General features: G+C 43.1%; 1 protein-coding gene across 6 annotated transcripts; it reads left to right on the forward strand.

Annotated features, from left to right (window-relative positions):
* The first annotated feature begins 5,567 nt into the window (after nucleotides 1-5,567).
* On the forward strand, nucleotides 5,568-22,513 carry PITHD1 (PITH domain containing 1). Of its 6 annotated transcripts, none has more exons than XM_032956148.2 (7): nucleotides 5,568-5,668; nucleotides 12,264-12,472; nucleotides 13,200-13,243; nucleotides 13,710-13,787; nucleotides 15,736-15,840; nucleotides 18,968-19,076; nucleotides 19,318-22,513. In XM_032956148.2, exons 2-7 carry the CDS (start codon nucleotides 12,266-12,268, stop codon nucleotides 19,417-19,419), a joined length of 645 nt encoding a protein of 214 aa, XP_032812039.1. In that variant the 5' UTR covers nucleotides 5,568-5,668; nucleotides 12,264-12,265; the 3' UTR covers nucleotides 19,420-22,513. The 6 variants fall into 6 exon arrangements, with proteins under 6 accessions (XP_032812039.1, XP_032812038.1, XP_032812040.1 ...); XM_032956147.2 differs by having other exon boundaries at nucleotides 5,595-5,695; XM_032956149.2 differs by having other exon boundaries at nucleotides 5,634-5,686.
* The last annotated feature ends 5,376 nt before the right edge of the window (nucleotides 22,514-27,889 follow it).

Here is a 27,889-nt window from a genome sequence, read left to right on the forward strand (position 1 = left end):
CATGAAAACTAGGGACAAGGCTTGGGCATGTGCTCAGAAAAGTAATTTGGTCAATGACTGGCTAGATTACAGGATTTTAAGGAATAGATGTGCCAAAAAAATACGCATGCAAAAAATGCCTACTTTTCCTCCACTCTCCTGGAATCACATGGAAATGCCAGGATTTTCTGAAAAACAATCAAATGTATCGAAAAGGCATCCAAAACAGACAATCTGCCCGTTGAGCTTAACCAAAAATGGGGAATATTTTTCAGATCCCAAAATAATAGTTGACAATTTTAACCTTCATTTTTCTGCTGGTAATCTTTTTGGTAGCGTATTGGGAATCACCTCTGCTCATGCAAATTCCTACACCCCTGTCCAAACATTAAACGAATTTAGTTTCCAGCCAATCCACGAAAGTAATGTTCTGAAACAACTGTCCTACCTCAAAGAGTCCTCCTCTACCAGAGCAGATAGTATTCCCATATTTGCTCTACTAACTGTTGGTCACCTAATATACAAACCTATAGCCCATATTTTCAACCTGTCCATCAAACAAGCATCAGTTCCTCTAGAGTGGAAACATTCCTATGTCCGTCCACTTCACAAAGGGGGCCCTAAAGATGATCCAAATAACTACCGACCTATCTCAATTTTGTCCCCGTTGATGAAAATTTATGAAAAATTATTGACCTACCAAATTAGCAGTTTCCTGTCCACCAACAATCTACTACATCTAAAACAATCTGGGTTCCGAAAAAAATACAGCACCATATCTACTGCATTAGACTCTCTGAATCACATTTACAGTAGCCTTGATAATAAGCAGCACTCTGCCTGTCTTTTTCTAGACCTGTCTAGAAAGCTTTTGATAGAGTAGACCACAACACCCTGCTTAGTAAACTGAGTTGCCCCGGTTTTTCCGAAAACGCAGTAAAATGGTTACAAAGTTATCTCTTTTCTCGCACCCAAACTGTATTCACAGATGGTTGGAGGTCAAACAGTGTTAAGATAATCTTCTTTGGTTCTTTCGGTAAAGTCACGTAGAATGAGAATAAAATAATAAATTGATAAAATAAAATAACACAATAATATTCTCACGACGTTTCGGCCACAACACAAGCGGCCTTCATCAGGTGAAGGGGCGAAACTGTCTGGTAGGACAGCGCTGGAGTGAGAGAGCCACGTTCAGATCACGGCTTTTAAGCTGTGTGAGAGGAACAAAGAGCCTTGACAAAGGAATTAGCATGTAATTTAGCATTGAAATGGCTGAATGATTAGCTTGTGACTGGTCACAGAAATAGCTATGTTAAAAGTTAAAGCATACACATCCGCAGAGGCACCCATTGTTAAAAGGAATTAGCATAGAATTTAGCATTGAAATAGCTAAGTTAAGGCATACACATCCGCAGAGGCACCCCTTGACAATGGAATTAGCATAGAATTTAGCATTGAAATAGCTGAGTGATTCGCTTGTAACTGCTACAGAAATAGCTACGTTGAAGTCAAAGCATACACATTCACCGAGGCACTTAGTACAAATCAAACAGGAGAATTTAGCATTGAAATAACTAGGCGAATTTAGCATTGAAATAACTGAGTGATTTGCTAGTGACTGGTCACAGAAATGACTAGACATCTGAGCTATTCACAGTACTATATAGTGAACCAATAAAAACTAAAATATAAATTACCTTCATGTTATCAATAAACTCTATATTCTCCAATCAGCTAAGCTACCAACAATAAGTCGTTATATATCACAATGCTATATGGCGAAAAAATGGGTGGATTCTTACCCTCAAATTTCTGCACCACGGATAGCTACGGGCCCCGTTCAGACGGACGAGTTCGTCCATGGTCGGAACAGAGGAGGGGGAGAGAGACAGCTGCGAGGCCCTAGTATACTCCATGTTGTAAAACTATACCATTAACCGTGGTGTGAGAGGTATTAGGAGGCAATGCTGGTGAAAGAGCTGCGGTCTGAAGGTCATCGTAAAAATACAATTAATTAAGAACAGAAATGATTTAAAACATCTTTCCAGTGGTTACTAAGCCTGAATCCATCTTCTCAGTTGAAATTGTCTCTGTGCTTGTATATGTGAATGGCCTCATGAACAAATCTCTCATGGTAGCCGGTTGGTTTGCAAAGAACCTCCGTCTTGGAGAAGTCAATGTCATGTGAGCCCACTGAATTGTAACAGTGATCTGCCACGGCAGAGGAGTTCGTCCTACCGTGTTTCAAGTCTGCTTTATGTTCGCGGATGCGGTCCGAGATATGTCTTTTGGTTTCTCCAATGTAGCTACTACCACAGAGGCACTTTAGTTTGTAAACGCCCGGGTACTGTATGTCTGGAAGAGCATCTTTTACAGATGGAACTAAATCACGGATTTTATGTACTGTGTTGAATCGGACCTGGATCTTGTGTTTATTCAGGATTTTGGAGATCTTTTTAGTGACCCCTGCAATGTAGGGTAAGGTGATGGTTTTGAGTGGCTCCACAAGAGGATCCTTCTTCATGACTGGAGTGATGGCTTTGCGGATTGTGTAGTCGGAGTAGCCATTAGCCCTGAGAGCCTGGTGTACGTGCTTGAGTTCACTGGTAATGTGTTCCTGGTCGGAAATGCATTGGGCTCTATGGTATAGAGTCTTGATGAGGGAGTTCTTCTGGGATGGATGGTGGTGGGAATCCGGTTTCAAGTAAGCATCTGTATGGGTAGCTTTCCTGTAGACAGAGTGGCTCATTGAACCATCATGTCTCCTTTTAATTAAGACATCCAAAAAGGGTAGTTTGCCATCTTTTTCGACCTCCATGGTAAATCTGATGGCTGGGTGTATGGAATTGATGTGGTCGCGGAATTGGTCTAGAGCAGGCTGGCCATGTGGCCAGATGACAAAGGTGTCATCAACGTACCTCTTCCATAAGGTCGGGCGTAGAGTGGCAGTCTGGATGGCGTCAGTTTCAAATTTTTCCATGAATACGTTGGCTACAACCGGAGATAGGGGGGAGCCCATTGGGGTGCCCTCAGTTTGTTTGTAGAAAGTTCCATTCCAGGTGAAGTATGTGTTGGTTAAGCAATGTCTCACCAGGGGGGGTACATCAGTATGCAGTCCTTGATGAACCAGGTCTTCAATGATAGCGATGGTGTCAGGTACCGGGACTTTGGTGAACAAGGACACCACATCAAAACTGACAAGCAGGTCGTTTGGGGACAGGGAAATGTCTTTGATTGTCGATACCAGGTGAGTAAAATTTAGTACCGTAGAGGTGGTTTTTCCAGTGAAAGGTCGCAGTATATCAGCCAGAAAACGTGCCAGTTTGTAGGTGGGGGAGCTGATAGTAGAGACGATGGGACGAAGGGGTGTATCTTCTTTGTGTATCTTTGGAAGGCCATATAATCTTGGTGTTAAGATAACAAAAGGGGTTCCACAGGGTTCCCCCTTTTGTTCTCTCTTTATGTCAATGACTTGGGCACTGACCTGGATCATTCCAGGGTAAATCTTTTTGCAGATGACACGATACTGATTACTGCTGGCCGCTCTCCGGATGACGTGATTGCTAAGCTACAGGGTGATTTCAACAATCTACAACATCAGCTAGTTGCTCTTAAACTAGTCCTGAATACCTCCAAAACCAAGGTGCTATGCTTCTCACCAGGACTAAAGCAGGAAGTTATTTTCCCCCAATTACATTCCTTAAATAATTATCAAATAGAGCAAGTCAAGATCTATACGTATCTTGGGGTCATCCTGGATTCAATACTGAATTTTGAAGATCACATTGATTATATTGGTAAAAAGACAAAAATAAAAATTGGTTTTCTGTATCGACACAAGCACTGCTTCCCCCCAATGTTCCGTTTGGAATTGATAAAAGCTACCATACTGCCTCTACTTGACTACTGTGACATCGTGTATAAATCAGCCCCAAGTACTGTACTGAAGAAGCTTGATTCCATCTATCACTCAGCCTTAAGATTTACATTGAACTGCCCATATAGGACTCACCACTGTGATCTCTACATTGGGTCAAACTTAACATATCTTAATGTTCGACGGCTTGTGCACCAGATCTTATTTATTCACGATGTACTTACAAAAAAATCCGCAGACTACCTGCTGGATCTCCTCTCTGTTTCAAAGAACAAATTTGACCTCAGGTCTTCGCTCATTTACCAGCTTCACATTCCCTTTTGCCGTACAAAAACTGGAGGAAGGGCCTTTGCTATTGATGCCCCCAGGGTCTGGAATGCTATTGCCAATAAACTGAAATTTGAATCGCTACCAATGAGATCTTCTCTCAAAACTGCTCTAGAGGAGCTGCACACCCCTAGCTGCCACTGCTATTCATTGGCGTAAAATAAAATAAAATGTTTCGCTCCGGATGACGCTGCAAAGTATTCTGTATTTTGATTTAGCATGCTGATCTTAAAGGTGCATTGAAAAATTTGATACTCCAACTGATGCTTCTGTTGTTGTGGAGTAACTCATGCAGCCAGCTATGGCTCTAGGATTTGGTGTTACATGTTATTTATGTAGTTTATTGTAAAAATTCGGTCACAGTCCCTGTGATCACTGTTACGTTGCAATTATGGCTTTATTTTTTGATTTCGAAAATGTTTTTTTTTTTGGACATGTTTGTTTTGTTGTAGTACGGAGTTAGACTGATGGCCTTAATCTAAGTTTTCTTTGTGGTTATTGTTTGACTTGCATCCCACTGGGATTTTTTGCACACAGCGTTGGTGTACGGTGCTTTTTTCAGGAATATTTTGCTGGTTTTTCATGTATTTTCTGTTTGCACAGTCACAGTCACTTTAAGATGTTTTCTTGTTCGTGTTTTTTTTGTTGCAGTTGCACCCGATTCAAGAGCCGAATGGCTCACAGGGCTATACCAAAATAAAATAAAAAAAACTATTAAACCGGAGCCGGTCATGAGCACACTGCCCAGGTATGGGAAACTCTCCACTCCCTCCACAACTGCCCCATCACCAATTGGGAGTTGTGTGGGTGGATTGTCCGATGGTACAAAATACCCAGGTAGGTGCTTAGTTTTGGTGGGGCTGATGGTAAGGCCCCATCTCTTAGTGGCAAGCTCCAGGTTCAGCAGCAGCGCCTCCCAACTCCTCTGAATGAGCAGCAATTACCAGATCATCAGCATACATAACGTGGTTGAGCAATAGGGAGCCATCCATTGACCGGACCCGGGCATCGATCAGCCTCCCATTGTATCTACCAGATGGAAATTCCCCCGGTACAGCTATTGAAGGCTTCACGAACTACGTGGTCAAAATAGATGTTAAATAATGTGGGAGCCAGAGGACATCCCTGTCGCACCCCAAGGTGTACAGGGAATGGCTCTGACTCCCGGCCACGTAGTTTTACCCGGGCCCGCTCACCATCATGAAGATCCTTAATGATCGTGAGCAGAGGGTCAGGTACTCCAAAAGCACGAAGAACGACCCAGAGCCCAGGCCTACTGATGGTATCATAGGCCTTGACCAGGTCAATTCACGACCCTATTCACTGCACTTTCCCCTTCAACCAAACCGCTGCGCCACCGCTCCCCTCTAATGACAAACACCCGCGTGTGACGTCGGCCCCCCGAAGGGGCGGGGGGTCGAGTGCGGTTTTAAATTCACCGCGCTCCCTTAGGCCGGGTTCGTGGGGGGGAGTCAAACTGAGAGGGTGCGCGCGCTGCAGGAGGTGGTTGCGGTAATTGTTGTTGTTGTGGTGGTTGTTGTGGTTGTTGTGGTGGTGGTGGTGGTGATCAACACCGGTGACGATTAGCTGACACGGTCCTGAAGCCTCCCCTAGGTCGACTCTGCCTCAAACGAGTACCCGGTGAGGTGTGTAAACGTCGCCACTGGGGAAGACAAAGGCGGCCGGGCGTGGTTGCTGGCCAACCTCCCCCCCCCCCCCCCGTGTGCCACTGCCGGTAGCCCTCATAGGAGCTGCAGGATAACAGCACTTGCCCTTGCAGTCTGTTAACACTGTACGGGGCGTCTTTGTCTTTGCCTTTGTCGGAGTAGTTCGCCGCGGTCCCTGACCCCCACCTCATTCGCTGGGCTCCTCAGGTGACGGCGAACACTCGCACCAACTTAAACACCGCGATTGTTGTTATTGTTATTATTATTGTTGTTAACCTTCGTTATTAAACACGGTAATAATAATGTAGACACGCTTTAAACAACGCATGGACGGCGGTAATAACGCCGTGTTGCGAAGGGACAAACATTTGACACGGCGGATCCGCGTAACTACGTTAGTGTATTAACATTGTCAGTAACTACGTTAATGTATTAACATTGCCCTACGTTAATGTATTAATATTGTCAGTAACTACGTTAGTGTATTAACATTGTCAGTAACTACGTTAATGTATTAACATTGCCCTACGTTATCGTATTAACATTGCCAGTAACTACGTTAATGTATTAACATTGCCTTACGTTAACGTATTAACATTGCCAGTAACTTCGTTAATGTATTAACATTGCCTTACGTTAACGTATTAACATTGCCAGTAACTACGTTATTGTATTAACATTGCCCTACGTTAGTGTATTAACATTGCCAGTAACTACGTTAGTGTTTTAACATTGCCTTACGTTATCGTATTAACATTGTCAGTAACTACGTTAGTGTATTAACATTGCCTTACGTTAACGTATTAACATTGTCAGTAACTACGTTATTGTATTAACATTGTCAGTAACTACGTTAATGTATTAACATTGCCCTACGTTATCGTATTAACATTGCCAGTAACTACGTTAATGTATTAACATTGCCAGTAACTACGTTAATGTATTAACATTGCCTTACGTTAATGTATTAACATTGTCAGTAACTACGTTAATGTATTAACATTGCCAGTAACTACGTTAATGTATTAACATTGCCTTACGTTAATGTATTAACATTGCCAGTAACTACGTTAATGTATTAACATTGCCTTACGTTAATGTATTAACATTGTCAGTAACTACGTTAATGTATTAACATTGCCCTACGTTAGTGTATTAACATTGCCAGTAACTACGTTAGTGTATTAACATTGCCCTACGTTAGTGTATTAACATTGTCAGTAACTACGTTAGTGTATTAACATTGCCTTACGTTAACTTATTAACATTGTCAGTAACTACGTTAGTGTATTAACATTGCCTTAGGTTAACGTATTAACATTGTCAGTAACTACGTTAATGTATTAACATTGCCCTACGTTAGTGTATTAACATTGCCAGTAACTACGTTAATGTATTAACATTGCCCTACGTTAATGTATTACCATTGCCAGTAACTACGTTAGTGTATTAACATTGCCCTACGTTAGTGTATTAACATTGTCAGTAACTACGTTATCGTATTAACATTGCCAGTAACTACGTTAGTGTATTAACATTACCAGTAACTACGTTAATGTATTAACATTGCCAGTAACTATGTTAATGTATTAACATTGCCCTACGTTAATGTATTAATATTGCCAGTAACTACGTTAATGTATTAACATTGTCAGTAACTACGTTAATGTATTAACATTGCCCTACGTTAATTTTATTAATATTGTCAGTAACTACGTTAATGTAATAACATTGTCAGTAACTACGTTAATGTATTAACATTGCCCTACGTTAGTGGATTAACATTGCCAGTAACTACGTTATTGTATTAACATTCCCCTACGTTAGTGTATTAACATTGCCAGTAACTACGTTAATGTATTAACATTGCCCTACGTTAGTGTATTAACATTGCCCTATGTTAGTGTATTAACATTGCCCTACGTTAGTGTATTAACATTGTCAGTAACTACGTTAGTGTATTAACATTGCCTTACGTTAACGTATTAACATTGTCAGTAACTACGTTATTGTATTAACATTGTCAGTAACTACGTTAATGTATTAACTTTGCCCTACGTTATCGTATTAACATTGCCAGTAACTACGTTAATGTATTAACATTGCCAGTAACTACGTTAATGTATTAACATTGCCTTACGTTAATGTATTAACATTGCCAGTAACTACGTTAATGTATTAACATTGCCTTACGTTAATGTATTAACATTGTCAGTAACTACGTTAATGTATTAACATTGCCCTACGTTAGTGTATTAACATTGCCAGTAACTACGTTAATGTATTAACATTGCCCTACGTTAATGTATTACCATTGCCAGTAACTACGTTAGTGTATTAACATTGCCCTACGTTAGTGTATTAACATTGTCAGTAACTACGTTATCGTATTAACATTGCCAGTAACTACGTTAGTGTATTAACATTACCAGTAACTACGTTAATGTATTAACATTGCCAGTAACTATGTTAATGTATTAACATTGCCCTACGTTAATGTATTAATATTGCCAGTAACTACGTTAATGTATTAACATTGTCAGTAACTACGTTAATGTATTAACATTGCCCTACGTTAATTTTATTAATATTGTCAGTAACTACGTTAATGTAATAACATTGTCAGTAACTACGTTAATGTATTAACATTGCCCTACGTTAGTGGATTAACATTGCCAGTAACTACGTTATTGTATTAACATTGCCCTACGTTAGTGTATTAACATTGCCAGTAACTACGTTAATGTATTAACATTGCCCTACGTTAGTGTATTAACATTGCCCTACGTTAGTGTATTAACATTGTCAGTAACTACGTTAGTGTATTAACATTGCCCTACGTTAGTGTATTGCCAGTAACTACGTTAATGTATTAACATTGCCAATAACTACGTTAATGTATTAACATTGCCAGTAACTACGTTAGTGTATTAACATTGCCCTACGTTAGTGTATTAACATTACCAGTAACTACGTTAATGTGTTAACATTGCCAGTAGCTACGTTAATGTATTAACATTTCCAGTAACTACGTTAATGTATTAACATTGCCCTACGTTAATGTATTAACATTGCCCTACGTTAATGTATTAACATTGCCCTACTTTAATGTATTAACATTGCCCTACGTTAATGTATTAACATTGCCCTACTTTAATGTATTAACATTGCCCTACGTTAATGTATTAACATTGCCAGTAACTACGTTAATGTATTAACATTGCCGGTAACTACGTTAATGTATTAGTGTTGCTCGTAACTACGACGTTTAATGTTGATATTAGCCAGTAAAAATAGTATCGGTATTAACCTTTAAAAGAGGTATACTATACTCTAATTTAAACAATGGATTTTAATCGTACAGCAATACAGTACTGTACTTTAACCTGATTCAACAACAATCACATGCGCATTGTGCTGTATAACAATGATAATAATACAGTAACTCCTGTACCACGTGAACAGCTTCACATTTTGATTTAAAGCTTTCGTGACTGCAGTAATTCATATTCTTAGCTCTTTCGGTAAAGTCACGTTGAAGGGAAACAATAAAATAATAAAATATATATATAAAACAATAAAAATTTCTCACGCCGTTTCGACCATAACACAAACGGTCGTCATCAGGTGTGCCGGTTTGCATAAATGTATTTATTTTTAAACGGTTTATTTATTTATAAAAACGTCAGCGCCACGCGCAGCGATTTGGCAGTTTATTTAGAAGGACGAGTCATCTATGTTCTGAAAAGAGGAGGGGGGAGACGAAAAAATTAATGTATGCTGTCTGAAAGCCACTGTAAGCGTGAACAATCAATTAAGACCTGAAATGGTTTATCAAATCTTTCTAATGATCGCTAAGCCAGAATCCATCTTCTCGGTTGAAATTGTCTCTGTGCTTGTATATGTGGATAGCCTCATGAACGAATCTCTCATGGTAGCCAGATGGCTTACAAAGAACCTCTGTCTTGGAAAAGTCAATGTCATGTGAGCCTACTGAATTATAACAATGATCTGCCACGGCCGAGGTTTTGGTCCTTCCGTGTTTAAGGTCTGCTTTGTGTTCATGAATGCGGTCCGAGACATGGCGTTTGGTTTCTCCAATGTAACTACTACACATTCCCTATTGCCCTACAAAAACTGGAGGAAGGGCCTTTGCTATTGATGCCCCCAGGGTCTGGAATGCTTTTGCCAATAAACTGCAACTTGAATCGCTACCAATGAGATCTTCTCTCAAACTGCTCTAGAGGAGTTGTACACCCCTAGCTGCCACTGCTATTCATTGGCGTAAAATAAAATAAAATGTTTCGCTCCGGATGACGCTGCAAAGTATTATCTGTATTTTGATTTAGCGTGCTGATCTTAAAGGTGCATTGAAAAATGTGATACTCCAACTGATGCTTCTGTTGTTGTAGAGTAACTCATGCAGCCAGCTATGGCTCTAGGATTTGGTGTTACATGTTATTTATGTAGTTTATTGTAAAAATTCGGTCACAGTCCCTGTGATCACTGTTACGTTGCAATTATGGTTTTATTTTTTGGTGATTTCGAACACGTTTTTTGGTTTGGACATGTTTGTTTTGTTGTAGTACGGAGTTAGACTGATGGCCTTAATCTAAGTTTTCTTCTGGTTGTTGTTGTTTGACTTGCATCCCACTGGGACTTTTTTTGCACACAGCGTTGGTGTGCGGTGCTTTTTTCAGGAATATTTTGCTGTTTTTTCATGGATTTTCTGTTTGCACAGTCACATAGTCACTTTAAGATGTTTTCTTGTTCGTGTTTTTTGTTTTTTTGTTTGTTGTGGTTGCACCCGATTCAAGAGCCGAATGGCTCACAGGGCTATACCAAAATAAATAAACTGAAACAACATTAATGGCGATGTCTAAATCGTATCGAAGCGATAATCGTTATTGTATTACGATACTGTACTGTATTCCTGTTGCATTCCTGTGTTATTGGTTTGGAGAGAAGGGAGGCCTTTGTACAGCAAATGGATTAATCATAGTTTTCGATGTGAATAATACGTGTAACATTCATCAGTATTGTATGATTCACTTGATTAACAGTGCTTTAGTGTTCGGTGTTGTATTCGCGCTGTGTAGTTACGGGGGGTTGCTGGTGGAGCGTTGACTTCACGCCCTGCACTATGAACCCGAGTTCGATTCCCGACCACTGCGAATTAGAGGCCGACCGAAACTGAATTTCTGGTTTCGGCCGAAAACGAAACCAGACCGAAAGTTAAAAATTTACTTTCGGCCGTAACCTAAACTATGCCGAAAGAGGCCATTTGCCAACTTTCGGCGCCGAAACCGAATTTCGGTCTGCCTCTACCACGAATTTCAGTGGAGTGACATCTGAAATGGTCCTGCACCCCGCCCGCCCGCCCCACCACTAACCTACACTGACCAGCGTGCCACGACAGACACATGGTCAACACAAAGACAAGACAAAGATCCCCCGTATGGAATTAGAACAGACTTTTGGGGCAAGTGCTGCCAGCGAGCGCCTAAAAAAGGCCGGCGCGCACCATGCGCGCAAAGCAGTGGGGTGGCCAAACACTACCGCGCCGTGGCGATGTTTACACGCCCACACCAGGTACTCGTTCAAGGCTGAGTCGACCTAAGGGAGACCCAGGACCGGTTGAAATATTCGGCAGCTATTGGTTGGTGAGCGGAAACCGAACTCGGCGCGCCGGGTTTGTAGTGCAGTGCCCCCTGACCATTCTACTACCGGAAGAGTAACAGTCAAACAACACCCGTGATCAGCACAGCGTGGGGAGGCCTTCATCCAGAAGTGTTTTGGCAAAGCGTTATAAATTATCCATCATCAGTGTGTTTTTTGGGTTAGATCGCATAAATATAAACATCTCGTTAAACCCACCAACACTAGCCAATTAGTAATGTTTGTCACGCTAACAAAACTTACCAAATAGTTACTACTTCAGCACACACCTATGCGTTGGAGAGTAAACCAACATCATTTACAGATTGTTTCGCTGGTGATGGCAAACAGCTTCATCAGGCGAGTATCCAGAATTGTGAAGGAGTCCTGTTTCGGTTTTAAATAGAGTTAAGGTGATGTCGTCGCAGTGAGCCTGTCAGGAGCAACATTCAGAGGAGGGTTAATGTCATATAAATTTCAATGGATCATGCTAATCTGACAATATGCAGTACCTATTATTGGTTGGGTTATTCACAGTTAACCAACATACAGTGGAATGCTTTTATGTTTAGTTTGTTTGTCCCACCCCTTACCTCTAATTTACATTAACTACACGTTTATATTTACACGCTCTTACCCAAAATATACCTTTATTATGGGTAACATTAACATTGGTCGCAAGTGCCTCCTACGTGTTAAACTGACATTGTAAATGACTCGTTATTTTAGATGTTGCGTCCGTTGCGTTTGCGCAGTGATGGCAGGACACGGACACGGACACGGCCACGGCCCCGGTGGTGGGCACTGCGAGGCGGAGAGCCACGAGGAGGATGCGGAGAGAGGCGTGCAGTACGGACTCTTCCTGAAGATCGACCGCGACCGGCTCGAGTGCCTCAACGAGCAGCTTGACGGCTCGGGGAAGCAGGTCTTCCGGCCCTGGGATGAGCGGAACGACCGGAGCAGAGTAGGCGATGCTCGGACGCAACTCTGCACTTTTGTTTGTATGACTGTGAAAGCTGCATTGTTACCGTAGCCTGGCTCATGTTTTGTATGGAGAGTGTGTGTGTGTTGAACTTCTTTTGCACCGTACGTATCCAACCACGCCAATCGGAGGTGATGGTGAAAACTGCATTATAACGCAGCCTGGCCCATGCTGTGTGTGATAGCAAACGCTGTATTACATCCCAGCCTGGCTCATGCTGTGTATGATCGGCAAAATAATGTATATTCGAAAGTAAATTACATGTCCAGATATGTTTTGTCAGTCCACTGCTGGATGAGGGCCTCCCCACACTGTGTAGTTTGTGGCAGTTATATTACCATACCTTCACGCTCATCCACGTGAGTCTATGAAGCTGCTAAGACTGCATGGTAGTAAAAACTTCACTGCCCTCTGCTTGCCACAACACGACCATGCAGCGCCCGTAACAACTTATTATGCATGGTGGTCACCCATACAAGCACTCTCCAGGCTCAACCCTGGTTGGTTTGGATTCTGAGATTTGATGAGAAGGGCCGCAATCTGTGTGATTTGGTCAAAGGAAAGAGTACATTATTTTCAGTTATAGATATTTAGTGTGTATTTTTCTCCATACAATACTGTTTGTCTACTACCACAAGGAAATTATGACTCTATGGTAATGACCGCAGTTATCAAGTAATAATAACACGCCATTTTTATTTCACTTTAGTTTGTTGAAAGCGATGCGGATGAGGAGCTGCTATTCAACATCCCGTAAGTAGAGGTCTGTTTCAATCGCATTCACCTCCATTTTGGTTTGTTATCCCGATCTTAATTACATTCTAACTTAGCTCTCTGCACTGAGCCATGAGATTAAGACATTTCAATTTTGAAAAAATATTTACGTTCATGCAAAGTATATGCAAATAACGCTCCAGTTCTGCTTGGGCTAATGTAGTGAACAACACTATACTGTACAACGGAGACGCAACACTTGCAAACTATAAAAATCGGATGGTAAAACTTATTAAATTATGACCCTGAAACGTAATAATTTATCCAATCGCTCCATTAATTTCTGACATGGTTTTAGCCCGCCCCGGGCCAGCCATCCAATTCCTTCACCGTCTCCCTTAGACCCCCCCTCCCTTGTCTTGTGTTGATTTACCATCAGTGTTGTACACTCCACCGAATTTACCATACAGCACTCTGCCCATCTGTTGCTGCTGCTGTCGCCCAGGTTCACTGGGAATGTGAAGCTGAAGGGGATTGTGCTGATCGGGGGAGAAGATGAGTCTCACCCTGCGGAGATGAGACTGTAAGGCACTTGGCATGCGCATCGCGTTTCCTTAGCTGCAGTGCCTCGGTATAAAGGCAGATAAAGGTGCAGCCCTGCAATTGCTTGCTGATACCACTGCTGGCGGAAGGGGCCTCCCACTATAGGGGGCTCTAGAGAGCCCGTATACAGGGACTCCACTACTTACGAACGTTCAACTTACGAACTTTCAGAGATACGAGCAAACCTGTCCCTATGTCCATTTGCCTGTTTGGACCGAGAGCCATAAGTTCAACCACCGCACAATAGATGGTGGTGGTGGCATCTACATCTGCAGAACATGACGAACCAGTTGCATCTACATCTACAGGAGATTATACAACTTTTAAAGCCATTTCCCTTGTATGAGTAGATGCCATACAGCATGTCTGGAATCGGCAGGATGAACAAATCTATTTGCGAACAGACCTGGAATCCATCTCGTTCGTAAGTAGAGGAGTTCCTGTATTATTATTTTACCTGTTCGACGCTGGCCATGCTTTATAGATATAGGTGGCAGCACCCACACTTTACCCCATCAAATGCAACCTTTCGAGCGACTTAATTGTGATTGGTGTTACCCATTTATAAGGCTGGGTGGACAGAGGCAGGGGAGGGTTATTAGAAACTTGATAATTTTGTAAACTGCTATGCCGGGAGGTCGAAATTGTGATCTCTGGATTGCAGGTTCATTGTGGCCACCTATACACATCGGCAGTTTATGTGGGTAATGCAGAAATATCTCATGGGGCCTCCTTTGCCAGTACCAAAATATGAGAATAGGTTTTCCCCTTTTTTCTGGCAACAAAACAGCTGTGTTAAGATATTCTTTGGGTCTATCGGTCAAGCCTTTTGGCGTCTTCTGGTCTAACACCGTTTGAGACTAGGCGCCTTTTGGCGTCCTCTGGTCTAACACCATTTGAGACTTGGCGCCTTTTGGCATCCTCTGGTCTAACATCGTTTGAGACTAGGCACCTTTTGGCGTCCTCTGGTCTAACACCGTTTGAGACTAGGCTCTGGTGTGGACCAATCAGTTTCAAAGACAATGCGTTTCTTATCCGAGTGCTTTTTGTTTGCTGACCACAAGTTTTGTAGTTAATGCAGACATGATTCCTTGTAAAAGGTTCAGTTTGGTGTTTTAACATCTTAACACCTGTTTTGTTGCCAGAAAAAAGGGGAAAACCTATTCTCAGAATGCAGAAATGTTTTTTTTGCCTCGCGTCTCTTTAGGGCATTCCAAGGATAGGTGACGTGAGAGAGCCACGATAATTTTGTAGTCGATGGGTAGCCCGTACTATGGACACGGTGACTCTTCATACTCTTGGTAGTGGAGTGGTTAGGCAAGTGCTGCCCCCTACTGGACCGTGCGTAACTTGATGGGATCTCAAAGGTAGCTTTGCGGTATCCTCTTCCATGGGCTGTCATCGAACACTGCTGTACGAGAGATATGAACACATACTTCTCATGACACGACACCGGTTTAACATTCGGGATCAAATTGTGGGAATAACACATTCAGGGGTGCCGTAGTAGCGAGATATTAACTACCTCGCTTGGTATACAGACGGTCGGTTCGATGCTGACCCTAAAGCCTGTATATTTGGAGTTTGCATATTCTCCCCGTGATTATGTTGATTTTTCTCTGGGTCCTCCAATTTTTCCTCCACATGTAGAAACATGCTTTTAGAGTATTTGGCTGCTATATATTTCCACGATAAGCCATTGTGTTGAGCTATCATTTGTGGCCAGGTCGTTTCTGAAAAAGAGTTATATATTTCAGCAGGCCTTGCCTGGTAAATAAAAATTATTTAGTTTTACGATCAGATGGAAAGATTACTGAAGATGACTGTTGGGCGTTTTTTAAACACAACACATGTCACAGATGCCACACAGAGGAGGGCCTCGCTTGTGACCTGGCAGTGTGTGTGTGCGTGGCGCGCGTACCCCACAGTTTCAAGAACCTGCCACACATGTCGTTTGATGATACGACACGGGAACCCGACCAGGTGTTCGGCCTCCAGCACGACGACACGGGCCTGCTGGAGTACCCCACCAAGTAAGGGGCTGTGCACCTTTCACGAGCTCCGCCAGAGTGCGGTCCACCGTTGACGAGCTAAATTTTAGTTATTTATTTTGTTTTAACTGGGTGAGAACCAGGGGGGAGTCTCGTATGAAGGGCCTGCAAGAGTGACCTGGGGCATTTGTCTGCAAGTAGGGGCAGATGTTTGCTTTGTACGATTCCGATTTTCGAGTTGGGCAGAATATGGGCCCCGGAGCTGGCACACGATGGCCTACTCTTATCCACAGTGAAGCAGACAGCATGTCATATTGTTCTTACCCTTGCAGTAACCTCTGCAACATGTAGGTATGCATGTCGAACTTTCTTCGCACCGTACGTAGCCAACCGTGCTAATCAAGAGTGTGGTGAACGCGCTCCTCCTGGGGCATGTCGTCCTGCAGTAAAATCGGCAGGCATCGTGTTTTGTGCTTGCGCACGCAAAGCCCTATGCTGCCATTCATGATTGTGTACATATGTACAGCCGTCTTGTTCATCCACTGCTGGATAAGGGTCTCCCCACTCAGTGCGGGTCGTGAGAGTTTTTTCACCTTTGGTCGGGGAGCATAGACGTGGGAACAGTGCAAAACTGCAATGAATGTTGCAATACTGCCCACAACGTAGCCCTATTAATCGCACACTTTTATGTATGGTGGTCACCCATTCGTCTCTATGCAGGCTCCATTTTGCTAAACGTAGGAGATGCGACGAGTTTGGACGCGATCCAGGTGGTTTGGTCATAGGGAATCGCAAATACGGCCGAATTAAATTGTTGGTGGAGAAACGGTTTCTGCCAGACTATAATAGAACGTCAGAAATTCCAACGTCAAAACTGGAACCTTCTGAGAAGCTGCGTTACATGTGCCTTTTATAGTTTGGTCAGCAGAGGGCGCTAATAACCAATCATCATGTATCCAAATTGTTAAGAGGTCCGAGAAATAGGCAGTCGAGTTTAGGATTTCAGCCTTTTACTGAATTTGCAGCACTGGCTCGTCAGATAACATGTGAATTAGGTCACTTTTCTGCCGCATACAGTTATAACCAACCCGTGCCCATAACAGAGCACATCACCCCAATACCTCGATTCATCCACCAGCTCCCAATGCAGTCCCAGATGAACTACAGTGCTACATTACCCTCATCATCTTCACGATTCAGCATGGATTCACCCCCCCTCCCCGCCTGCCTTGTCCCACTTCTTGTCCCTGAGCGCTCAGCTCCAGCAATCGTGGTATCTTAGTCGAAGGCCCCAGTTAACCTAGGCTTTGTGGGTGTCGCTCCTTCCTTTGTCGTCCCCGTAGTTTGAAATTCTCTCGCACCAGCCTCATCCACACTGTCGACTTGTTGTCTCCTGTTTAAGTTTAGAGCAAAGACTTTTCTCTGCCTATGAGTGATCAAGTGTGTTTTTTTTCTTTAGCAAAAAAAATAATGATACCTCCGTTCTCCTAAACCTAAACTTGTCCCACGTTTCATTCGGTTTCTCAAGACGCGGTTACAGTTAGACGCTGTCTTAATCTGAAATGTAACGCAGTAAGGTCCCCTATGTTGTTCCTGTTTACATTGTCTCAATCGCCTCGCCAATGAATTGGGGAACGTAATTCGATTTTAAAACGCATTGATTCACCAAAACGTTGTTTTGAAGAAAATTAATTGAAAAAAAACGCAATACCGGGCGGTCCCCGCTTTTATGACACAATGGGTTCCAGGAAACGCGTCATAAATCGGATCATCGTAAATCGAGGCGTTCTACTGTAAATGCAATCTCCACTATTATCTTTGGTGAGTACGAGGAGTAAACTTATATAATTATTTGTTTAAACTTGCTACATTACATATTTTGTTATATTTGTAGTTTTTTACGTAATATTTCTTATGCGAATTTTTACCCAAAAAAAATCACCCCCAGGAAAGTATCCTAACTTTATATAATTAAGTAAAGGGTATAGAAGCTTTTGATTTACGTTGTTTCGCCTACCGTTGCGTTTTCCAGGGACGCATCACCAACGTAAATGGATGACTCGCCATATTGTTTTGTCATGTGTGTAAATGCAATCTCCACTATTATCTTTGGTGAGTACTTGGAGATAACTTATATAATTATTTAACAAAAGATGTAATGCAGCAAGATTAAATAAATAATTATGTATGTTACCTCCGAGTACTCATCAAAGACAATAGTGGAGATTGCATTTAAAGTAGAACGCCTCTTAACGACCACCCCTGTTAACGACTAATTACTTAACGACGTGCCTCCATAGAGCCCAATGTGTCGTGTATAGTGTAGTGTCATGTCTGTATTGTCCACATTGGTTTTAACATTAGTTTGACAGGCATCGAGTTTCTTGATATTGAGACATGGTAACGGCTTGTGGTGTTACGGCACGATAGAAGTTGTTATTGTTATTACTACACAGCAGCCTATTTGTGAATGATATATTTTTACCATATAATACATGTAATTGGTGTATAGTCGTATCTCACAGGTGAGCCTGTATGTCAGTGCTAGGCATGTTAATGATTTACCCATCAGCCCACAATATATTGAATGACTGTGGTTTAATTCAAGAATGCATGTTTTTTGGTTACATTATTTCATGCGTGCACTGTTAGCATAGTGGTTAGCGGTAGTGTATTGCTTAGCTCGCTGCGCTATGAACCTGTCCATATGTATGTGTGTAGGTCGATGTGTGTGTGAGTCTGTGTGTGCGTCAGTCGATGTGTGTGTGTGTGCGCGTCAGTCGATGTGTGTGTGTGCGTCAGTCGATGTGTGCGTCAGTCGATGTGTGTGTGTGTGTCAGTCGATGTGTGTGTGTGTGTGCGTCGATGTGTGTGTGTTCGGCAATATGTGTGTGTGTGAGTCCATGTGTGTGTTTTTTTCACCTGGGCAACGCCGGGGACTTCCCGCTAGTAGGCAATAAACCAGTAATGTTAATACAGTTATGAGTGAATGTTGAGTTTCTTTTCTACCTTAGCCAACTGCGCTAATCAGATGTGCGGGGGAAGGATAGCAATGAGTAAGTACGTCCATCCGCCACTTGACAGATGCTGTGCAGAAACGTTTCGCCTAATGTTTCCCTTCATTCCTGCTCTCCCCGCTGCCAAATCACACCCCGTTGCTGCGTGGCAGGATCGCGCGCTTCTCCAGCGTCTACCACCTCTCCATACACATCTCCCGCAACTTTGGCGCGGAAGCCACGCGGATCTACTACATCGGGCTGCGGGGAGAGTGGATGCAGGTTTGTGTTCGCTACTTGGCTCACAATGTCGGTGACGAACAATTTGTCGGGTACGCCGCCACTTCGTCGAGCTGACCTCTCAACAGTTGTCACAACCACCTCAATGTACGGAATTAATGCAGCATGATAGTGTACGCACGCAAGTACCTCCGATTAGCACGGTTGGCTGCGTATGATGCGAAAGAGGTTCAACGTATCCGGATTGTTGGCTTCTAATCTAACACGTTTTTTTTCCCATCAGGCTCACCAGCACAAGGTGACCCTGTGCACATACGAGGCCTCGGCCAATCCAGCCGACCACAAGGTCGACCTCTTCACCCCTCAGACCCACTACATTTCCTGAAGGCCTGCGGGCCTGCTACGCATTCGCTACGGAAATCCTCTGAGCGGCAGTAAACTACGCGACCCCCCCCCCCCCTTCATTTGTTATGATTCACGTTCCCAGTGATGACATTCCACCACAGTGTCGTCGTCGTCGTCGTCGCTGGGAAACGATGTGGCTCCGCTTCGGTCGGTCATTGCAGGTGATGCCATGCGCTGTGTTTGTTTTGGATTGGCGTGGTTCGCGCCGATTGTGACCATCTCGGACAGAATTCTGCCAGTTACACGTCGAGTGTATTGTGTTATAGCAGCCTCGCTGGAAGTGTCGATTTAAGGTTTAAGTTATTAATCAAGTTCTAGTATTTTTTTTTTCTTTTGCGGTAGACCCCCTTCCCCATTAACCGCACTACTTCCGGGAACTTGCACAGATGGGCATTTTTTAGCGATTCTCTTAGCGGATATAAGATTGGCCATAGAGGATGAGAGCGGGGCAGGGAGTGAGAGAGGGGGGTTGCCGGTGATGGGTATGTATGAATGGTTTGATACGGTGAAAAATAAATGTACTACTGGGTTTGCGTAGTTTGTGATCGGGTTGTGCGTGGGGTTGGTCATGTGCGTGTTTCAGTGCACGTGCGGTTGGATGCATGTACGGTTGACAGCCTGAATGGTGGAATGCATTTACGAACGATTGACTGCAAAAACGCTTGTGTGTTTGGATGTGTGTGTATGTGGTTTAGCACGCGTGGTTGACTGAAGCATGGGTAATTGACAATCTACCGTCAAGTAATTTTTCATCTGTTCATTCATATTCAGATTTGAGTAAATTTCTACATGTTTGGTAATTCTTTCCTTCAATAGTTTTAATTAGGACAGACATCTTTTTCACAAAGTACTACCAATACGTTTTTGCTCATTTGTGCAAAACAAAGCCACTCCTTAAAGATTATGGCTAAGACTAGCAGATATGTGACCCAGTGTTGACCAAAGATGCTGTTTAACATCTTGATATTTTACTGATCATGGCATCTTGGTTTTAAGGCGATAAAGCAAGTTATCGTTGAGGTTTGTGTAAAAACGGCTTTGACGAAGTTGCCCAAGGCAAAGCAGAGTTAACATGTTGAATGAAGCACAGCCCAAAACATCTCTCTTGTACCTACACAAAAAAACAGGTTGCGCTAGGCTGTCCAACATGAGTTGGAAGTTTTGTTAATGAGAAGCGAGGAACCATACTCGTGGATTTCTGTAATGCTCTCCAACATATGATTGTCCTCAGGTGTATTTAATTCCACACTGACTAGCGTGGTGTGAGACATCGCTGTGAGATGACGTCGTGGGTAGTTGAGGTCTGTGTGTGACATCGTCGCCTCGTCTATTCAGCGCTGGATCTTTAATGCCAAGTTTATTGCAACCCTTTTGATCAATTTTGATCGTTTTTTTCTGGAAAAGTTTGTCATAACAATATAACTTTATTATGGAATGTTATTTAAATTGGATCCTGTATAGGACAACTATTGTGAACCCCTCCGCAAAAAAACACAAACCCCTCTCCTGTGACAGACACAGATGGAGGCCATGAAGTATCCACCATTAATGTCGCCGTACTTTTTGGTACAGCGTCACTATTGACATCACTTTGGGCACACCTCCAAAGTCGACTTAAACTCTTCGTTTCTCAAATTCATGTTGGACAGCCCGGAGCACACAGCGGAGTTGTTTTTCCAGAGAAGAAGAAGAAGCCCGTTTCATGTTCTGTGTTATCCTTTAAACCCGACGTGAAGGTGGCACACTCCTGTCCTAAAATATGTACTGCGCTTAAAAGTGCCGCACGGCTAATTCATTGTCTTGCACAGCTACGTCAAAAGGCTCAAAATACTTCTCTAATCTTCCACCTGATCCTACATTTTTGTCTGCCACTTACGGCTATACACTTGAGGGTACTTGTTTTAGCGAGTTGATTGTTGACCCTTTGTGAGTCTCTGGATGCTTGGAACGAAACCTCGTTTGTGAAAACCTGGCTTTTTATTTGAATTTGGATGCAGCAAAAAGTCCCCTGCAGTCCGCTGACTACGTGTGCGTTTTCTGCTGACGTTTTGGTTGGAGTCAACAGCCACCAGGCCAGTGACACTGTGGCTTAGAGTGCCCGACTCAAGCAAAAGGTTGTGAGGGTTTAAAATCCCCGCAGGGGTTATTGGGGGTGCAAACTCAGCATTGCATTAATCTGGGTGTTAACAATGAGTACTGCTTTTTTTGTTGAAAAGTTAGGTGGTTTAACCCATGGTTCAACTGTCCCCCACCAAAGTAACGTGAAATTTGCAGCATTGGTTTTGAATTGTAAATGAAGATGAGCACTGCCCCCTTACTCGTTTGAGTCAGGTGACACTTCGGGCTTTTTCAGTCAGAGGTGATTCGAATAGCACGTACAATGTCATGTTACTTGAGGCGTATACTGATGTGATACAATGTTACGACTTAAGCAAAATTGTCCAACGCATTCGGCTCAAGGCACTTTGAAGACGGAGTGATCAATTTAACTCGTGTGTAGGTGCTAGATGGAATGTTACATCACAGGACAACTTGGCAAAGCCTTCATCCATCCAGCATTGTATTGATCGTGGCCAATGATGATTATTGGATGGGTCACTGCAAAGGGCCTGTGTTCATGTTTTCTTAAGCACAAATATTTTAAACCTGCTGTAACAACCAAACCAACCAAGGTGGATTAATTTCTTTAAAGTTGATGTCACCAGTCAAGTTGCGAACAATGGGAAAATATCATCTCGACAATGAGTTTTTTTTTATTTCTACAATGTGTGACGTTTATTTGTTCTCTTATAGCAACAGGCTCCTGTTTACACGATCACACGACGGTATAATTGGGGATGTCGTAGCCTTACATGCGTGGAAGCCTTAAGCGCTGCTGCCATACTTGTTTGCACTGTTTGTACGTAAACATGCGTGACTCCGTGTGTGCTTGCAAAGCCATGAATGTATACACGATTACACGTGGGTGTTTGCAAACGTCCACTGGACTGTGCTTTTCTCTCCACAGGTGTGTATTATTAATGGTTTGTAAGAGGGAGAAAAGCCGTGGAATAAATGTGCTCTGCAGAAATGAACCATACATTTACTCAAATTATTTGGTGCTGCTGCGTTGGCCGTGGTCCACAAGCACACATAACATCTCGCCGTAGTGGCGACATCTTAACTCCCTCGCCTGGTATACAGGAGGTTGTGGGGTCAATCCCGACCCTGACGCCTGTATATTTGGAGTTTGCATGTCTCCCTGAGATCACGTGGATTTTCCTCAGGGTCCTTCGTTTTTTTTTCCCCTCATTTAGAATCATGCGTTTAGAATATTTGACTGGTATAAGTTTCCACATGATGATAAGCCACTTTGGTGAGCAATCTCGCTCCTGAAAAAGAGCTATACAGCTTAATGGAGCGTGGCTGGTAAAATAAAATAAAAATTGTTTAGTTAACAACTCAACATGCATAAATCTGTTTTTTTCGGTAAAGTCACGTAGAAATAAGAAAAAGAAAATTACACAATATACTATGTATGTTATGTAATTATATATACTATGTATATTACGTAATTACATAATATACTGTGTATATTATGTAATTTTATTTATCTTATTTCTACGTGACTTTACCGAAAAAAACAAAGATTAATTCCTGCAGTCACGAAAGCATCAAATCTAGTTTCAACTCAACATGCATCTGTCAATAACATTGCCTTAAAAATTAAAAGTGTTTAATCCACAAGGTGTTAGGGCAATGGTCATTCTTCACAGGACACAGAGGCCAGAGGCACCTCCTGTATGTACTGATTTACAGCAGTACTTGAGAGGTACCTGTCTGGCAAATTTGCACTATGACGCCGGCACACAGGGCCTGTTCTTGCGAATTACAGCACGGGGTATTTAACATCCACTTTGCAGTAGACAGCGTGTGGCAGTTGTATGGCGAACACACCTGCAGTATTGACCGGAGCGGACGCTGGATTCAAACCACGAATCGCGTGAACTGCAACAGGCGGTGAACACGCCACTGCAAAGCGACGTCACCGCCCTTATAAGTAATGCATTGCGTGCTTAATTGTCCTGCTAAACAAATGCATGTGTTGGATACAGCTGATACAGGCTTGTAACCGGTGAGCAGCGCATTGACCGCATGTAGACGTGGACTCCTATCTGCACGCTACATAAGTCTTTTGTGGTGCCTCTTTGCTGTTGGGTCACATTGGAGCAACCTCCCCATTAATGTTGACACTTCCTGGAATGTGCGGAATCCGTTGGGGCTTGGAAATGTCATCATAGGTCCCAGCGAGATATGCTCACCGCTACACTATAAAAAAATAAAGGCATCCCTTATGTAATACGTTAACATCACTAAACATTGGGACCAGAGAGACGTCCTACATTGGGAGGTTGAATGTATTCCTCGGTTGCACGAGGCTGCGATTCGGTTCAGCGTGTGTCATGAAAAAGCAAATCACCAATGATCTATTAAATGTCTTTTATGTGCCAATCGCAATCTACAAATATGCCATTTGTACATATTTAAAAGTGGTGCATTGACCAAGACACATTGATAATTACTGGAGTAATGTAATGTAGATATCCATTACCGATTTGCTATGCTTCATTTAATTTCTGTGCAAATTCCCAATAAATTTGAAGTGCATCACTTAAGTACCAATTACAAATGGCGAATTTGATCAAATAGCATATTTAAGTTGGAGGTAATTTTAGATGATGCCAATCTCTGCCAGTAATTAAACTAAAACATCGTTAACTTTTGTGGTCGTAGTAATGCTCATTATATATCCAGCACAAACTCACCGAGCTTCAAGTGCCCTTCACTGCTATACTGTACTGCGTTTGGCCAATTACATGAATTAGATGTTTAGTTTACCCTTAAAAAAACCCCATGCATACACGAGATTACGCTTTTAAAGTTCCAGACTCGGAAATCATGAAATTAGGTGGGAGAGCGTCCCAGAGTGTGGGGGCTACACGGGGGGTGGGGAGGGGGGAATCTCGGTCGTTCAAGAATTAGTTTGAATAAAAAAAAGAGTCGGTGATTCCTTACGTTTTTCCTATACTTTACATTGGTAGCCCCGAGCCAACGCTGGACGCTCCACAGCCCACGTAGCATGTTCATGGATTTGCCATTTCCCCGCGCCTGTCTATTGCGTCACACGAAACGTGACTCAAGATAAACCCAGCAAGTGGACGTAGGGCACTATTTCACAAAGTGGATATGTGGTGTGTGTAGAAATGTTGGTTTTGGGAAGAGATGTGCGCAACCTGCAGCTTCCTTACCATCACCGTGCGCGAATGTTTGGATCCAGGCGTGGTGACTCACTCGTGCCATCACTCGTGCCATCCAGTGCATTAGAGGCAAGGCTTTGTGGATCACGCAGAGATTTGTGAAACTCCCAAACCAGGTGGTACTGCGAGGTAGCAATGAGATGGCAGTAAACACATACCTACAAAACAATCACGAATTGGAAGAAAGCGCCTTAATATATAGAGAGCTGCAGAGCTCGGGCGATTGTTGGTGCTGGCTCACCGCCTGGCTGCCTTTCACACTTGTCTGATGGCTCCTTCTTGCACCAGAGTCATGCTGTCCGGTCGAGAGTGAGTGAATACTGTGCGGTGTGTTACAAATTGAAATTATTATTAATTTGTGTGGACATTTGAATGTTATACCCTCTTATATGTGGGTTGTCTCCAGCATACACTGGTTTCCTCCCACAAACAAAACATTTGTGAATGGACCTGTGCATAACATCCAAATGCAGAACCTTCCTGAAAGCCTTGAGACTTGTATGAGTAAGAGGCATTATTGCACCAATTTTTTACGACTTGAGCGAAAGCTTATATGACTCCCCTTCTCATACTGTGGGCAGTTTTCTATTCGTACAATTTAAGTCTGGCTCTTTCGTTTTGTTGCTGCCATCAGATATGAATCGGACAACGTGGATAGCGAGAAAGGAGTTTAGGAACAAATGTTCAAAGGTACCTAAAAGAAGCACGGAGAGATCCACGCTGGGAATTCTACAAAGAGGCACAGATAGATACACACGGATCGGAGAGCAAGAGCAATATTTTTTTGCAAAAAATATTTTATTAAATCTATATTTGAAGTTTTCGTGACTCCAGGGATCAATTCTCTTTGGTTCTTTCGGTAAAGTCACGTAGGTATAAAATAAAATAAATTGTATTAACCAAACGATTCAGGTACACAGGGCATGTATGGGAATTTGACAACAGTATAGACTGCAAAATATGATTTTTACCAACGTTTTATATATATATTTTTAACCTGTCTGTTTAAATACACTCTACGTCCCTGGTGGCTACTTCCTTAACTCGGATAATCCTCTCGGGGGAAGGACAGGGAGGGTGGGGGAGGTGGGGAAGGAGGGGGAGAAAGAAAAGCGGGGGTGGGGGTGCCTTAATGCCTAAATGAATGATCTTGAAAACCAATGCACACTGCAAGAGAAGCCGTGAAATGGGCTCCAAGTTTTGTGATATGCCTCTTCCCTGCCATACCTTAATTTTGCACTTCCATGTCGAGTGAAAGCAATGCATAGAATGGTTTAGTTGTATTTGTATGTGTTTGGGTGATTTGTTTATCTTGTACTTAACACTCCTATCATACTTTTTGGTTCTTTCGATAAAGTCACGTAGGTAGAAAAATTTAATTAAAATTAAAATGATATATCACGACGTTTCGATCGCAACACAAGCGGTCGTCCTCAGGCAGAAAAAATAATCCAGCAGTGGAACTGCTGAACCAGCGAGAGAGCTGTTACAGCAAGAGGCTGTATATGTGGCGATGGGCAAGCAAGCGGGGTCTGAGCTGGAAAGGAATTCCATCCCCAGACGCAAGCACGTCAGTTGTGTTAATGGGGGAGAGATTAACATGAAATGAGCTTCCGTCGCCGCATAAGAGTATCATCCCCGCATCTGCGCACAACAGCAGTGTTAATGGGAGATTAGTTAATCTCCCATTAACAGTAAATGTAAGGCTAGCAAACAGAAGGCTCGCAAACGTCAGCTAATCCGAGGGGGGTAGGGAGGTGAGGGGCTGCCATAACGGGCGAGTGGGTGGGGATGCAATTTACAGAGGGATCGGCGGCAGGAGGAGAGAGAGGGGTGGTGGGGCAGAGCAAGACGGGGCTGCGCGTGAGGTAAGGGGGTGAGAGAGGAAGGGAGCTGCGCGAGCGCCAGGGGGAGAGAGAGGGGGGGGCAGCAGGAAGAGAGGGAGGAGAGAGAGGGGTTGGGTCATAGATAATCGGTGACAGGGGGAAAGAGAAGCTGTGTTAGTGAATGTGACTCAGAGAGTTGAGAGAAGCTGCTAACATAGGCGGGCAGGAAGGGGACATTGCAGCCAGTTATGACCGAAACTGGTTAATAACGTCCTTCCAATAATTGCTTAGTTTGTACCCATCTTCTCGGTTGAGAATATGGGTACATGTCTGTGTTTGTATGTCTGGATGGCTTCATGGACAAATCTTTGATGGTAGCCCGAAGGTTTGCGGAGTACCTTGGTCTCGGAAAAAAAATATCATGTGAGCCCACCGTGTTAAAACAGTGATCAGCCACGGCAGAGGTGTTGATTCTGCCGTGTTTGAAATCTGCCTTGTGTTTGCGAACACGGTCCGAGACGTCGTTTCGTTTCCTCAATGTAATTGCTGCCGCAGACACAACTTAGTTTGTAGACACCACGGTATTGCATGTCAGGAATCACATCCTTCACAGATGGGATCAAATCACGGATTTTTGTACTGTGTTGAATCGAACCTGGATGTTGTGTTTGTTCAATATTTTGGAAATATTTTTGGTAACACCTGCTATGTATGGCAAGGTGATGGTTTTGATTGGGTCCTCAGATGGTTGTCTCCCCATGGTTGGGGCTACAGCTTTGCAGATTGTGCGGTCTGAATATCCATTCATCTTGGGCTTGGTGTACGTGCTCAAGCTCACTGACTAGGTGGTGCTGGTCGGAGATGCAACAGGCCCTATGGTGTCGTGTTTTGATGAGGGAATTCTTCTGGGCTGGATGGTGGTGGGAATCAGGCTTTAGATAGGAATCCGTGTGGGTGGCTTTCCTGTAGACAGAATGTCCCAACGAGTCATCAGGTCTCTTCCCAATCACAACATTCAGGAATGGTAGCTTGCCATCATTTTCCACTTCCATGGTGAATTTGATGGATGGGTGTATGGAATTTATGTGGTTGAAAAATTGGTTCAGTGCTGGCAGGCCATGTGTGTAGAATGTACCATTACAGGTGGAATGGGACATTCTACAAACAAAATGAAGATACCCCTATGGGTTCTCCCTTATCACCAGTGGTAGCGAATGTCTTCATGGAGAAATTTGAAATAGGAGCCATCCTGACATCCACCCTACGTCCTTCCTTGTGGAAGAGATACGTAGATAACACGTTCGTCATCTGGCCACATGGCCTGCCA

This window comes from Petromyzon marinus, chromosome 17, assembly GCF_048934315.1.
Source record: "Petromyzon marinus isolate PM22_M1 ecotype Great Lakes invasive population chromosome 17, UKy_Petmar_22M1.pri1.0, whole genome shotgun sequence".
In the NCBI taxonomy this organism is placed as follows: domain Eukaryota; kingdom Metazoa; phylum Chordata; class Hyperoartia; order Petromyzontiformes; family Petromyzontidae; genus Petromyzon; species Petromyzon marinus.